The 14,684-nt window shown below is 51.1% G+C and overlaps 1 protein-coding gene across 1 annotated transcript; it reads right to left on the reverse strand.

The window, feature by feature from the left end:
- Window positions 1-8,358: 8,358 nt before the first annotated feature.
- Window positions 8,359-13,864, reverse strand: OPTC (opticin). Its single transcript, XM_060088463.1, has 6 exons — window positions 13,634-13,864; window positions 12,754-12,889; window positions 11,063-11,221; window positions 10,159-10,361; window positions 9,024-9,119; window positions 8,359-8,529 (listed from the first exon to the last, which is right to left on the reverse strand). The coding sequence occupies exons 1-6, from the start codon at window positions 13,862-13,864 to the stop codon at window positions 8,359-8,361; spliced, it is 996 nt and encodes a 331-aa protein (XP_059944446.1).
- Window positions 13,865-14,684: the final 820 nt, after the last annotated feature.

The following is a 14,684-nucleotide window of genomic DNA, read 5'->3' on the forward strand; positions in this document are numbered from 1 at the left end:
AAGGGTGTTTGAGTTCCTTGGAAAAGGACGCATCGCATTTCCAGTAAAATCCTGCAAGACCTTCATGTTCAGGGCCTGCTGCTTCCCCCTACCTCACACCCTGGTAGGGGGAAGCAGCTCTGGCTGCTTGCATGGGTCTCCTCTCTCCTCTTTAAATCTGCTTGTTTCTGCTCAGGGCCTTTGCTTCTTCTCTCCCTTCTGCCTGGAGAGCATTCCCCTCATATTTGGAATGGCTGCTGCCTTCTTGTCATGAAAGTCCAAGCTCAACCATCACCACCTCCAAGAAGCTTTCCTTAATTACCCTTTCTAATGTTGCAGGTGCTATCACCAGTCTCTGTGACATCACCTTCATTTTGCTGCATGTGTCTGAATTATATTGTTGATCTGGTTGTTTGCTTATTCCATTACTGCCTGCCTCCCCCATTGAGAACAGGGACCTTGTCTGTCTATTTATTATAATGTCCCTGATGCTTGGTACTTAATAAAGACTTGTTCAAAGAATCAATGTAGGACACTGGAGATGGTGACGGTTGAGGGAGGGCCTTGTTCTATGTGAATCTCTTGGTTTATGAGCCCTTGCAGACTCAGATGCCCCTTCTCCAGCCTGCTCAGAAAACTGAGGCTCAGGATCCATGTGAGTCAAGAATTAGGGGATCCCTATCATTCTCTGTGATGGAGGAGCCGTGGCCGCCTGCTCTGTTCAGGTGGTTGTGTCTCCCTTCTCCAGTGTTGATGTCTCTGCCATGTTTATTGCTGCTTCTTCGCCGGCCGTCATGGAGGTTACTTGGAAAACACCATTCCCCACCCACCAGATCTCAGCCTGGGTGTGGGGTGGTAGGAACTTGCTTGGTGATGGCTACAAACAAACAAACACTTACCCCTTCCCATTCTTCTTCCAGTATTCCAGGCAGGAGCTGAGAGAGCAATTCCTGGGCTCTGAGGAAAAATAGAGGCAGTACATTTGGCGCTGTACCGCTTGTCCCCTAAGCTGCGATGTGCAAGAATGGCAGGGGCAGAGAGGCGGGGCAGGGGCCAGGCCAGGCCACCTCTCTAGGATGTTCTGTCCCCATCAGGAAGAGACTGTGGCATGAGGGGCCCCTTGAGGAGCTGAAACCTGGTCTGGAACACACCGCCCTCGGACTGTTGTGATTCTGTTTACCAACACACGGGAAGGAGCCTATTGTATTCAGGGTGAAAGAAGCGGGAAGAAATCGGTGAATAGAAGATCAGGAGCCAAGAAGTTGGGCTCAGAGACAATGGGTAGGAAGGGGGGGTGTGTGGAAAGGGAGATCTAGACTGGAAAGGCTTGAAGGAGAAATCCAGGTGTGCGGGTGCCACCACTGGGGTAGGGAGGGGACAGAAAAGGAGCTATCTAAGGTCAGATTTCTGCAGAAGTCTGCCTCCCTCCCCATGCCATGTGTGGTGCTCCAAGGACAATGGTGCTTCAAGGACAAAGGACGACCCTGCCTGAAAAAGTGTCAGCGTCACACCCCCTACTGGACTCTTAATCGCCCTCCCCACCATATTGCTATGGTTATGAAATTCCTGAGCCCACCTGGGGGACACCCACCTGGGCAACTGGGACCTGTCCCAAATAAGGAAAGGCATATGCCCTGTCCCACTCCCACCCTATAGAAGGAAGGTATATGTGCCTCGACAGATCAGTAAACGAAATTTTCACCTCGGAACACTCCTTTGTTTTCTGGCTATAAAAACTGATCAATAGCACATGTCCGGGGCTCGACTCTCCCAGACTCCTAGGAAGTCGGCCTGCTGTTCTGGCAGCGACCTTCCCTCTAATAGAGTCTATCTTCTTTACGTTCTGCCTTATGTCTGACAGTTCTTTTCCAGCCTGCGTTCGGACCACGACACCATGGAACTGGCCGCATGGTGTTTATTGAGTGTGTTCCATATGCAAGGTTCCTATGGGAAGCATGAGGTGACCCATGATTTACCAGGAATGTCAGGCATCCAGCACCAATCCAAGAGGGCTAGAGGGTTTTGCAGTCAGGCCAAGTTTGAATTTCCATTCAAACTTGCCTCTTACTTGCTGCATAACTTGGACAAGGAACTCCTTGACCTTGGACAAGGAACTTAACCTCTTGGGGTTCTTCTATAAAATTGGGGCAGTGCTCACTTCATCAAGCTTCTATGGGGATTAAATGTAACCATGCGTGCAATGCAAAGGGCTCGCCAAGGCCAGGCAACGGTGTCTTGCAAATGGTGGCTGGGTAGCCTTCTGCAGCTTGGACCTCTGGCTCTTACTGAAAACCAGGGGAGGTTTTACCTGCACTAGGTAAAGACCTGCCTGGACACAGGGGCTTGGACTGAAGGTCTGTGAGCAATCTCAAGGCCTTTGGAATACTGAATTTCTTCCCATCTTTCGCTACCTCCCATAATCTCTGTAGGGATGATGTTCTGACCTTCTGACTTTAAAATGGACCATATTTTCAGACTGACTTGTTCAAAGGGGTACCAGCATCTGCCTGGGCAAGGTGACTTTAACCCAACTATACAGATGACCTGGAAGACTTGAATTCCTACAGACTACATTTTTTTTTTTCTCCTCTGCTGGGTGTTTTAGCTTGAAACATCTGTGTAACTGCTTAACACCTTCCTACTTTGCAGAGCATTCTGGGCATGGGGCCTGTGGGCATCTCTCTAGCCTGGCATTTTTCATGCATGACTAGGGTCCCACCTCTCCTCTGCCCATGCCAATCCCCACCTCCCCCATCCCCCAGCACTTTCCCAAAGGTCACAGTCTCACCTGCTATCATTTGTCCCCAAGGTTCAAACCTACCATCATACCTGTCTCCCGGGACATGGCTCCATGGGGATTTCTTAGATCCCCAAGAGAGGTGCTGCTCTCCTTTTAGGCACTGGGCTCCAGGAGCCTGTCCTTGGATGCAGGGTCCCCTCTGGGGGAGGGAAACACCTCTCCTGAGACTGCGTTTCGGTTATCCTTTGATGAATGGTTATCCTAGGTGGGTGGACACTGACCATGGGCAACGTGTGATTCAAGAGCTGTTGCCTCTTGTGTCAAGAGGGGTCAGGATGGATGTCCCTGTCCCAGGTTCCTGGGCCTAAGTGGGAGGAGAGCTTGGATTGTTTCCTCTTCTGCAGGACCAGAGAGGGGCTCAGGAAGGCCTGCAGCTAAGCCAGTTTTTGGGTCAAAGTGCAGTTGATCTGGGATCAGAAACCTTGAGTTGGGGGCCAGACACATTCTGTGTGGTGTGTATTTTCTGTCCTTATTCCCCTTTGTTTTCCTTTGTTCTCCTTTACCATTAGGTGTCTCTGTCTACGTTGGCCTGTGCTACTGGGAATAGTGGGGGAGGGTTTGGTCTTTGTTCTTAGACTAGAGAAGTAATGGGGGTGGGGAGATACACCACGCCCACCAGGCTTCTTTATGCTCTGAGCCACAGAAGTAGGCTGAGGGGCCCCAAGTGGAAGGCAGACAGAGTGTGGTGCTGGCATGACTTTTGCCGCATATTGCACAGCAAGTCAGGGCCTCAGGTGGTCAGACTCAGGGCTCTGGACTCTCATCCCAGTTGCTCGCTCCCTGAACCGTGGTTCCTTTGCAGGTGGCTGCAGCAGAGAACACTTTGCGTTTCCTCCTTTGTGTGAACTGTGTGTTAGATACACACCAGAGACGAGGATTCAGGGCAATGGGGCTGGGACCAGCAGTGCCAGGAAAAGGCTAAGAACTATTTGCTCTGGTGCCTGGGGCACAGCAGTGGGTATGGGAAAGGAACCAGAATGCAGAGGGGAGGAAAGAAGAGAGCAGATGTAGCGCGTTCTGCATGCACGTACTGGACAGTGTGCACATGCATGTTCCGGCCACAGGTTTGGCCACGCCTGGTAGGGATGAACAGGCTGGTCTGAAGATAAGAAGGAGGTCTGAGTTTGGGGGGTTGTGCAGTGAGACAGGAAGGAGGTGGTCCCCTGGCTGCTTTGTCACTCTTGGAGGAGAAGGGAGACATGGGAGCCATGGGGAAAGAAGCCAGCACCACCCCCCCTCATGGAGACCCTCCTTTAAGCTGCTGGCAACCACAGGAGGGAGGTCTGTGGGATGATGAGATGTTGGCTGCCGGGGGATGTGAAGCTGGCCCAGCTGAGAAAGATGACCTTGAAAGAGAGGAGAGGCCAAATTGAGTTGGTGTCTAGTGTGGGGGAGAGGGGAGGGGCAGGCAGGAGGAAAGAGAAAGCCGAGAGATCCAGACAGTGGAGGGGGCAGGGCAGAGCCTCGTGCACCTCCTGTCTGTCTGCCTCCCTCCTTCTGGCCGGAAGCAAGAAGGACACAGATGGGGGCGTGTGGGTGCTGGGCTGTCCATGCGCCTGCTGGGGTGGGGGCAGAGATGGGGGGCAGTGTGTCCTTGAGTCCTGGGGTTTTCCTGAGCTGAGATTCACAGAAGCTGCCTTCTCGTTACCTCCTGTGCACCATCAGGATGCAGGCCCACAGCCCTGTGGGTGGCACGCATTTTGCCATTCTGAGAGATGCTCTCGCTGTTCCTTGCTTTTCAAAGAGCTCTTGGGGATTGGGGAGGGGGATACTAATCCATTGCTCCAGCAGCTGGTGACGGGATTTCCATTTCTCTTGCAGGAATTCCCAAGAAATGATGGTTGTCTCCCCCCATCTCCCTTGTGCTTCTATACGTTAAGTCAACTTTCTCTTGAACAAATCACTTAGCCTCCCATTTTCTATCTGTAAAGTAGAGATAATAATACCGTCTGCAGAGTTATTGGGACCATAAATTCAATCCCGTATATCAAAGAGATCTGTAAAGTGAAAATTTACAGCATAAGCATAAGAGATTATTATTCAGGGAGGAAATTAAAGGGAAAAGGAAGCAGCAAGGCAAGGTCAGGGCGAGGAAACACTCCCTGGCTCCTGAATGGATTTAGCTCCAGCCCCTCCAGCAGCCCCTCCTTCCCTACATTCCCTACCAGCCTCTTCCTGCCCTGGGCCTGGCTGTGGAGCTGAGGATGGGCAGGTGGACGGGCAGTCACTGCAAACTTACCCTGGCCTCTTTGCCTCCTCCCACAAAGTCACAGAACTGGTCAGGGCGCCTGCCTGGAGCTAGAATCATCCTGAGGCCATGGGGTGCAACGGGGTGGGGGGGGTGCTCCCCTTTGCTCAGGGCTGGCAGGAGGGCCACCAGGGAGCCACCCAAGAGCAAGGGTCCTCACCAAGGTTGCCAAGGTGGAGCACAGGTGCTGAGTGCCATTAAGGACCTGGATGAGTGAGGCTAGAAAAGACTGGCTCTTTGAAGAGGTGGATTTAAATCCCACCTAGCACTGCCCGCTGCATCAGCAGTGAGGCTCCTTCCCCACCTGACTGGACCCCCACAGCCCACTCCTCTCTGCTCTCCCCTTTTTCCTCAGGGCTGGTTCACACCCGTCTTTACCTTTCCACCAGACAGGAGACCCTCAGCCTGGATAAAGAGGTGCTCTCTCTTTCCCCTGCCAGGTGTCCGACCCTAACTTCTTTAGGTCCCTGAGAAGAGCCCCAGCTCCTTCAGTCAAGATGTAAGAGCTGCTGGGAGCCACTTGGATTTCTCTTCCTTCCCCACTCCCTGGATCATGGGACAGATGCACTATTTATAATTTCTTCAGGGAGGCGGCCAACAAGGGCGTTCTTTCTATTCCGTGGGTTTCCCTAGCCAAAAATGGGGCAGCTGCAAAGGCAGCAGGCCCTTGGGGAAGTCCTACCCAGCACAGCAGCCAGGGCCTCAGGAAAGGAACCTGCCTACCTTGGCTGGCCTTGAAAGTAGTGCCTACATTGAAGTGTGCTGTGAGAGCCAGACTCCATAACCTATGCTTAGAGGGACCTGGGTTTGAATCCTGGCTCTGCCACTTGTTAGCTGTGTGAATTTGGGTACCTCCCTTTCATGAACTTGTTTTCTCATGCACAATGTGGAGATAAACATCTCTACTATCTAGAGTGGTGGTTGGGAGTAAGTGAGTTGATGTGCATAAAAACTTCTCATACAGTGTCTGGCAAATTCCAGGAGTCCAGAAATTGTGAGTCCCCTTCTCCCACAATAGAACAGGGGTCAGATGACTTTCTGTATTTAGCACATATTAACCTTGGGGCATATGGGTATGATGTGGCTTCTAGCACACGGGAGCCCCAGTTCTGGAAAATTTCTTCTGTTTTGTTCATTGGATTGTTTCAAATCAGGGTTTCTTGCACTTGTGGATCTTGAGGTTTCCAACTGTTGCATGCCTAGGCCTGGTCATAATCAGATAAAGTGGGATATGGAAGAGGATGGGACTGGGGAATGAGAGAGAGCGTGCACGTGAGAGAGATAGAGAGAGAGAGCAAGAGAGAGACAGAAACAGAGAGAGAGACAGACAGACAGACAGAGAGGGAGCCTGCTGGGTCCTGGAATCCTTGGGTCCTTGGGGAGAGGGAGGGTGGACACAGCAGCAACTGCACCAGGCCCCTCTCACCGCCTTTGAGACTTCCCACTCCTAGTTTGCAGCCTGTGTGTGGAGTCTTCTCTAGTTCTCAATTTCTTCATCTGAAGAATGTGTATAATGATCCCTGACTGGCCTGCTTACAGGACTGTCTTGAGCATCCACAGTACTTGGAGAGGTCTAGACAGTGGTGGGGGAGGCAGATGAATGGGTTCCCTTCCAGGTGGGCCCCAAGACACACCTGTTCATCCAGACTTCGGGATCACCTGGGGCCTCGAGTGGTTGCCTTGGCTAACTCCTATTCCTTCAGCTTTCAGCTTAGACATTGATTCTTCAAGGTCTCCTGGACCCTTAAACTGTGTCCCCCTCCTGTAAGTTCTCATAGAGTTTTGTATATTCCTTTTACAGTATTTATCATGAGTTGAATAGTGTGGTTATTTGTGTGATTATTTGTTTCACACATGTCTTCCACACTCGACTTTAAGCTCCATGAAGAAAAGGAGTATGTCTATTGCATACCATCTGCACATAGCAGGTAGGTGCTCAATAAAATCCTTGCTGAATGAATACATGAATTGCCGGCCTCACCCTTCTTCTATGCCCCAGTCAACACCTGATGCCAAGCACCCATCTATTACACCCCCCCTTGCCCAACATGTCCTTATAAAAAGGAGAAAGATGACACCTCTCCTCCCATTATAATTCAAGGGGCAAGTTGGCTAGATCATAGTTGCCCTTCCTCCCATTCGCCCAGTACAGCAGGCCCAGCCCAGGATCCAAGAAAGTTGCAGGTGAGTAATTGCTATATTTATTTATTTATCTTTGCACAAGGCTGCCCTCTGGTGGTTAAACATCGAGAGAGCATGGCTAGGAACCAGCTGGCTGAGCCATCCGCGCTCAGAAGCTAGTCACTGAGCCAGGAATAGGTAAGCGCTACAAGGAGGCATCCAGATGAAGATTCATGTCAGTTCTCCATCCTTATGAATGGCTCCCTCCAAATGTAACAGGAAGCCCTGGCGTAGGAAAAGTAAGAAAAATTTAAAAGACCCACAGAAACCCCACCCTACCCCCAGTGGGGTGGCCTGGAAGTAGGGGGAGGGGTAGTTTAAATAGCTCTTCTTTTTCCTCAGTGGTGTGCTGGCAAATGCTTCACAACAGGCTCTCTCTCTTTCTCAAAAACATCCTAATGTGTAGTGTTTACCGATGTGCGTGGTATAAATACTCCCACCATGGCCAATTTCAAACTACCAATGTGATGTCACTGAAAGCAGAGTTGGGAAGAGATGGGCAGTAGCAGCATGTCATTATATAGTAGTTCCACCACACACGTACCATGGACGTAAAAAAAGTTCAAGAACATGGTTAATAGTAAAACATAGTAAAATAATTGGGAGGTGATGAGTTTGAGTATTTAGTACATTTGTTTGCAACGTAATATATTTAATTGTGAGTTTATATAATTTAGTTTTTAATAATGGCTGTATTTAACACCTGGCTTGCAAAATTCTGGGAAATTTTAATAATCGGTTCTTGCAAGCCTAGTAGTAAGAACTGGCTCCAGCACACCACTGCTTCTCCCCACTTCCTCCTTCTCTTTCTGTTCCTCCTCTTCCTCTTACATGATTTTCTTGGCATTTTGTACGGGTAGGAGGGATGGGGGATATGGGAAAGAGTTTTGCTGCAGACGTCGCTGTTCTCTGAGCCAGGAGCCATAAGGTGCTCAGGAAAGAGGATGGAGAAATACAAATCTGGCTCCTGGAGGAGATTTCCGTGTGTGGGTTGGGGGAGGGGTGTGTCTGGAGTTTTGCAATTGGATCTTGAGGATGCTTAGTGCCTGGATGAAAGACCACTGACAGGGATCGGGCCCTATGGCCCAGGAGGCCCGTGCCCTTGGTGGTCCTCCAAGGGCTCTTACTTGGGAGCCGTGGAAGGGGTGAGCTAGGTGAAGCGGCCTGTGGGGAGCCGAGGCAGACAGAAGTAGGCACTGGGGAAGAGGCTCAGGTTGATGGGATTGCCGTCCAGGCGGATGTCTTCCAGCTGCCTCCGGGTGTGCTTGTGCTTCTCAGCGTCACAGAAGGTGTCCCTCTGCATGGTCTTTATCATGTTATTCTGGAAAGAACACACTGACAGCTGCAAGCCTCCTCCGCCTGGAGATTCTGCCCTCAGGCCGCACTGAAGGCAGGCTCAGTCCGCTCCCCCTACCAGCTCGCCTCCCCTTTACAACTGGAGAAACCGAGGCACAGAAAGCCAACGCCCCATACAAGGAAAGAGGAGAGGAGACCCATTGAGGACAGATGGAGAGAGAGGGCAGATTGAGAGGGATGAAGGCAAGACGGGAGACAGAGGGTAAGGGAAGGGGGAAAAGGAACAAGCAACTGGGTGAGATGGGATAAGGACATGGAGGGGAAGTGTTTCAAAGAGTGGGAAGGGGAAGCAATCAAACTGAGTCTGTGGACAGTGGTCTGAACAAGACCTACCAATCCTTGTCTCCAATGAGCTCTCAGTGACGTAGACCCACTTCTGCCTAAGGGGGCGGGCTCCCTGCAATCTGACCCCCACTTTCTGTGCTGTTCAATGCTCTTGCTCTTGGGGAGGCAGCTCACCTGCAGGTGTAGTGAGCGCAGGCTCAGGGGCAGGGACCTGGGGATGGAGTCCAGCAGGTTATCGGCCAGGTAGAGGAACTGCAGCTTCTCCAGCGCCTGGGGAGGAGGCAAAGGGTGCGGGAGGCTGGTGGGTGCTGTGGGGCCATTGGCAGTGATGGGTGCCTGATGTGACCCCGTTCGCTCACTCAGAGTCTCCTGGGCCTCAGCCAGGTGCCAGGGTCCACACTGGGTGCTGTGGGGGAGGCCCATTTCCTCCCACTGGATGCAGAAGGAAAAGCTGCTATCACTGAGGCGCCAGCAGCTGGGGGAGTGGGAAGGCACTCGGCAGTGTCAGCGGGGACTCTGGGAAGAGCAGGCAAGGGGCAGGGGTGGGTGGGAGGCAGGACTCAGGACATTTCAGCCCAGCCTCAGCATCTCTGCTATCAGAAGGGACTTTCCCAAGTGAAAAGTCTCCAGATGCTAAATCTGGAGCAGCTATGGAGAGCATGGTCGGGAAATACTCGGACTAGCGTAATGAGAGCCACAGGCACAATGGAAGCAAATTGCATATGTGAGTGTGACAGAGCTGGGGTGTCAATCTCATCCACACCCCTCTTCATCTCCTCGCTGGAACTGTCCCCAGGACTCTTCCTGGCCCTGCTGAGTGGGCAGCCCAGGGGGCCATATTTGTGCCATGTGTTTAGCCCTTCCCATCAAAACTGGCCAGCCAGTGACCAGATTTTCTCTCTTGAGAACTTGCTCCTAGAAAGACAGTGATTAGTCAGTTAGTGATGGGTTTTGGAAATAAAAGAATATGTAGAGAGAGAACTAGAGCCAGTACCACTGCAAGTCCAGTCACATGTAAGTCAAAGTTTTAGGGGAGCAGAAACTGGGTGTGCGAGGATGTTGGTGCACAGGGAGGTGACTGGGCAGTTGCACAGAAAGAAGCCGAGAGACCAGGTGCCCCACAGAGGGAGAGGGGGAGCAGATGATGGTTTAGATGAGGAAAATGGGGTTTGATTTTCATGCCCCAGAACAGGGTTGGAGCAGAGATATCCCGTGAGGGCCATGGGTGTGTGTGTGTGTGTGTGTGTGTGTGTGTGGTTGTAGGCATGGGTGGCAGGTGGCAGATGGGGGACTTAAGGCCCTGGCTCACCCTGAAGGCTTCAGGCTGTATCCCTGAGCTCTGGAGCCGGTTCAGGCGGACGTCCAGGACCTCAATGCCAGTGGGGAGCACAGGTAGCGCTGCCAGCTTGTTCTCAGGGAGGATCAGATCCTGCAGAGCAGGCAGCAGGAGGAGGGCATCGTCATCGATGGAGGAGATGAAATTGCTCGAGAGGTCGATCCTCTTCAGTCTTGCTGAGAGGTGCAGGGAAGAACACAGAGAGGTGAGGGACACACCATCTTCCCTCGCTCCTGCTGGAGCTGCCCGTGCCCTGCTCCCTGCCTCTCAGGATAGGGGATGCTAGCCAGCTCTCCACCTGCACCAGGTCCAAACCAGAAGGAATAACTTTATAAACCTGGAAAAGCCCTCAGATTCTGTAATACCTTTCCCTGGAGTTCTGTCCTATGTGGATTGGCTTGGAAGAAGCTTTTTGAGGGTAAGACCCAACAGGCTCAGGAATCCCTGAATCCATCCCACTTCTACCCGTTAGTTTACACAAAAGAACAATGAGGCCCAGGAAGGCTGTCAGTAATTAGTGGAAGAATCTGGATTAGAGACAAGAGTTACCATGGTCTTGTCCGGAGGCCAGGATGGCAGAGAGCTACAGTTACTGGGACAGCCTGAAAACATAGGCTTGATCATACCTTCTCCTCCCCTGCTTCCCATAGCTTCGGGGAGAACATACTAGAACAGGTCACTTCTGTCATCTAAAAATCTTCAAGGAAAGGAATTAAAGAGACTGGGGCTATTTCTGTTTGATAGCTGGAGAGACTGAAAGCCAACAAGGAAAGGCACTTGGTCTGTTGACTGTTCAATGTGGCTGGGTGGCAAGGGAAAGGACCCTGGGGGTTCCCTCTGCCCACCCACTCTTTTCTGTTGCCAGGACATTACATACTCAGCCCTTTGAAGTCTCCAGCCCGAATTCGGCTGATACGGTTGAAGCGGGCGTACAGGTAAGCGGTTGTCTGGGGAAGAGGAGGGATGTCCTCTAGGTCAGCGTCATCACAGTACACAGAGGAACCAAGGCACACGCAGATCAGACAGGTTGGCAGGCCTGGCCCAGGTGGAAGACAGAACAAAGGGAGACCCCCCTCCTCAGTCAGACTCCCTTCAGCCTCTGGGACCAATAGCCCCGGCCCCAGGGAGTGTCTGAGCCGTGGTTGTCTGTGTTTTCTTGGGTTGCTGCCCAGACCGACTGTCACAATGTACCCAGGAGTGCTGTGGGCCGCTGCCAGCCTGGCACTCAGCCCTTGACCTAAGAGAAGCAGATCCACCCTCAGTTATTACCCATTACAATCCAAGCCCATTAGTGCCTTTATCAGATCCTGGTCCTGTGTAGGTTTTTCTGGGCCTATGTGGGTGTTTCTAGGACATCTATCAGTCTCTTTTCCATAGGGCTCCTCTCTGGTCCTGAAAGGTGCAATGAAGATGAAATAAAGCCAGATTCAGTGGAATGGCCAATGGCTGCCGGCTCTGCCATCTGCCTTGTGGGCGAGGAGTTAGACATTTCTGTGTGGCTCCAAAAAGCATAATAGAGCCAAGGTGGAGTGTACACTGCCTGCCCAGGACTCATTTCCCCTTCTTATGGTTATCAGCATCTCAGTTTTCTATTGGAAAACATCCCTCCCCTGTTCTCAGTCCATGACCAGTGGTCATGAGACTTAGGCCAGGCCATTGAGCTCAGACTGGCTTTACAAAGTTGGGAAGGTTTTACTGAATACTGCAGGAGGTTTCCATCCCTTGTTATGAGAAAGGACAGAGATTACGGGAGATCACTGCTCGTCCAGCTCAAGGGGGAACTCTGTTGGTAGTGACACAGACCCAAGATTAAGAGATAGCTCTTCTTCACCAGTCGTGACCAGACAGTGTACTTATCCCCAGGCCTTGAATGGCAGGTCCAGCTGAGGCCCTTTATGGTCTCTTTAAGCCTGGGAGGTCATGGATTCCTGACAGAAGTGTTTTCTCTTCAGATGCCCCATTACCCTATACCCACCCAAGGCAAACATCTCAAGAGGAGAACAGGGACCGAGAGCAAGCAAGTCAGGAGTTAACTGCGTCCTCCTCTGCCTCAGTTCTGATCCCCAGCAGAGTGCCAACCCCCTACCGGTGGGTATGCCAGCATCTCAGAGTCTCCAGGAGGGCCTCAAGGAGAGGGAAAAACTGCTAACGAGGGAATTCAAGCTGAAAAGCAGTATGACTGCTGCATTTGCCCCCATGCCAAATGACAGCCACAAAGTTATTTATTCTTCTCTACAGGCCTTTAATTGTCACTAATCTAATTACCACTCAACCTGCTCCCCCAGCGATGCTATTAATTAAGGTAGGTGGCTTTTCTAGGCACAGCGGAGTTCTTGCATTTCTTTGCTTCCTATCCAGTTTGTGCACTCAGGAAGAAGCATTAGGAACAGCCAGACTCTCCCTTTGTTTTTTGTTTTTTGTTTTTTTCTCCCCTGCAGCTGTTTCCCCTTCTCTCCCTGATCCTCCACTCCGTAGCTCTGACTACACTCCTCTTTGGCACCCCTGGTGCTGGGTCATGGCTACCGGCCCATGACCTGTGGCTATTGAGACCTGTGCCTGTGAACTTACCATGGTTGGTCAGGGAAACCAGCAGGCCCAGCGTCGTAGGCCTGGCCATTGTGGGGTTTGAAGGGGGTGTCCTTGGAGCCTTTGTGCTCTGAGTGAAACTTGTCCTGGTTGGAGAAGCCAGGCTGGTCCCTTTAACCTGGAGACACAGTATACAGTAAGCCAGCTTTGAGGGACTGAGAGGGACTTCACTTTAGATTCTGGGAACATCAGCAACCAATTTCAAGCTTGCAAAGAGTCACTGTGGAGAACGAGGGAGGGATGGCAGAAAGAGTGAGCAAGGCAAGGACCTTCTGAGCATCTGGTCCCTCATTATGACATGGATGAGGAAACTGAGGTCCAGATAGGGGAGGGACTGAGCTCAAGGGGCCATCTGGTGGCAGAGCCAGAACCACATCTCCAGACCCCCGAGGCTGGGCTTTTCCCTTGCCCGCACAGACCAAGGTCAGACAGCAGATGAGTGCAGGCTTCAGATCAGTCCCTGCAAAGGCCAGAAAGGGCTGAGAAAAGAACTTCAGAACTGAAGATAGTCTAAGAAAAGACAGGTTGTAACATTCCTTTTTTCAAGGGAGAATGTGAGGACATTGCTGTTGTCCCAGTGAGATACACCTTATGGTCTTGAAGGCAGAGGGAAGGAGGGATGTATGACTTCTAAGGGAAGTCCCACAAGATTTACTACAAACAGACAAAGAACTTGAAGTGTTGTGTCCTCTTTCTTAGTATTATCTAAATGACAAGTTCCTGTGGAGGGACAAGAATTTCCACCTCCTAGAGAAAGTTGGAGGCTTGAGATACCTGCATTATGGAACAGGTAGAGAGGGACCAGGCCTCAGGCTCCCAGTTTCTTGCAGGGAATGCAATGGGTCTGCTGCATGCCCCTCACCTTGGGGAGCTGGTCCCTGTCGTCTGTGAGTTCATCATAGTTGCTCAGGTCAATGACCTGATCGTAGTTGTCCAGGCTCAGGACATAGTCCTCCAGAGGCAGAACTGCATAAGAATCACTTTTCCTGTGTGGCTGGTCTCCTTCCCTCTCCCTCTCCGTCTTTGGGAGAGATGCTGTCCTTGCTTCCTGCAGCATCAGGGCCAGCAGGCTGAGTAAGGCCAGGAGCTTCATGGAAGTCCTGGCAGGTGGGGGATGGGATGAGAATGGGGCCGAATCACTTAGGTATCCAGTCCTGGGGGAATAGCCCACAAACTCACCCCACTTCCCACCCCAACACTTGCAGACTCTTAAGCCATTTGTCACACACTTAGTGCCTTCATTGCATGTGCAGGCTCCTTCAAGGCTGGGGCTACATCTAGGAGGATATCTCCTGCCAGCCCCCCTCACTGCTCGCCACTTCAGTCTCTTCACATGCTCAACCACACACTGATATTCACTCACTCAGGAATGCGCAGGCACCTGGCAAAGGCTCATTTACTTATCTCAACACAGACACACTCATGCATGTCCCCTTGTCTACATACCTCCCTACTAACTAGGCACACACTTGTGAATTTACACAGATGTTCTCTTATACAACCACCCACTCAGAGTACAACCATTAGCCACTAAACTAGATTTAGAGAAACTTCACCATTAAGGAATCCTGTGGTTTTTAAAAAGATCATTCATTCATTCATGCCTTTGCTTGACAAACATTTATGAGATATCTTAATAGTCCCAGGCACTGGATTTGTCTCTGGGGGCATAGAAATAAAGAAGGCATGCCTAGTTCCAGGAATGACTAGTCCATTTAGAGAACATAGGCTTAAAAATTGATTACAGTGAAAAAAGCATGTTAGTTTTAAAATCTATTTATAAATGCAGCTTTTTTAGAAACAAATGATTATGGAAACAAAAGAGCTCTTTGTGTTTGGTTGTACACACCTGGAAAATTCCTTAGGTTTCTGTGTACAGGTGAATTCAAATGTTCATGCAAGTTCATCCACAT

This window comes from Mesoplodon densirostris, chromosome 2 (assembly GCF_025265405.1).
Source record: "Mesoplodon densirostris isolate mMesDen1 chromosome 2, mMesDen1 primary haplotype, whole genome shotgun sequence".
Classification (NCBI taxonomy): domain Eukaryota; kingdom Metazoa; phylum Chordata; class Mammalia; order Artiodactyla; family Ziphiidae; genus Mesoplodon; species Mesoplodon densirostris.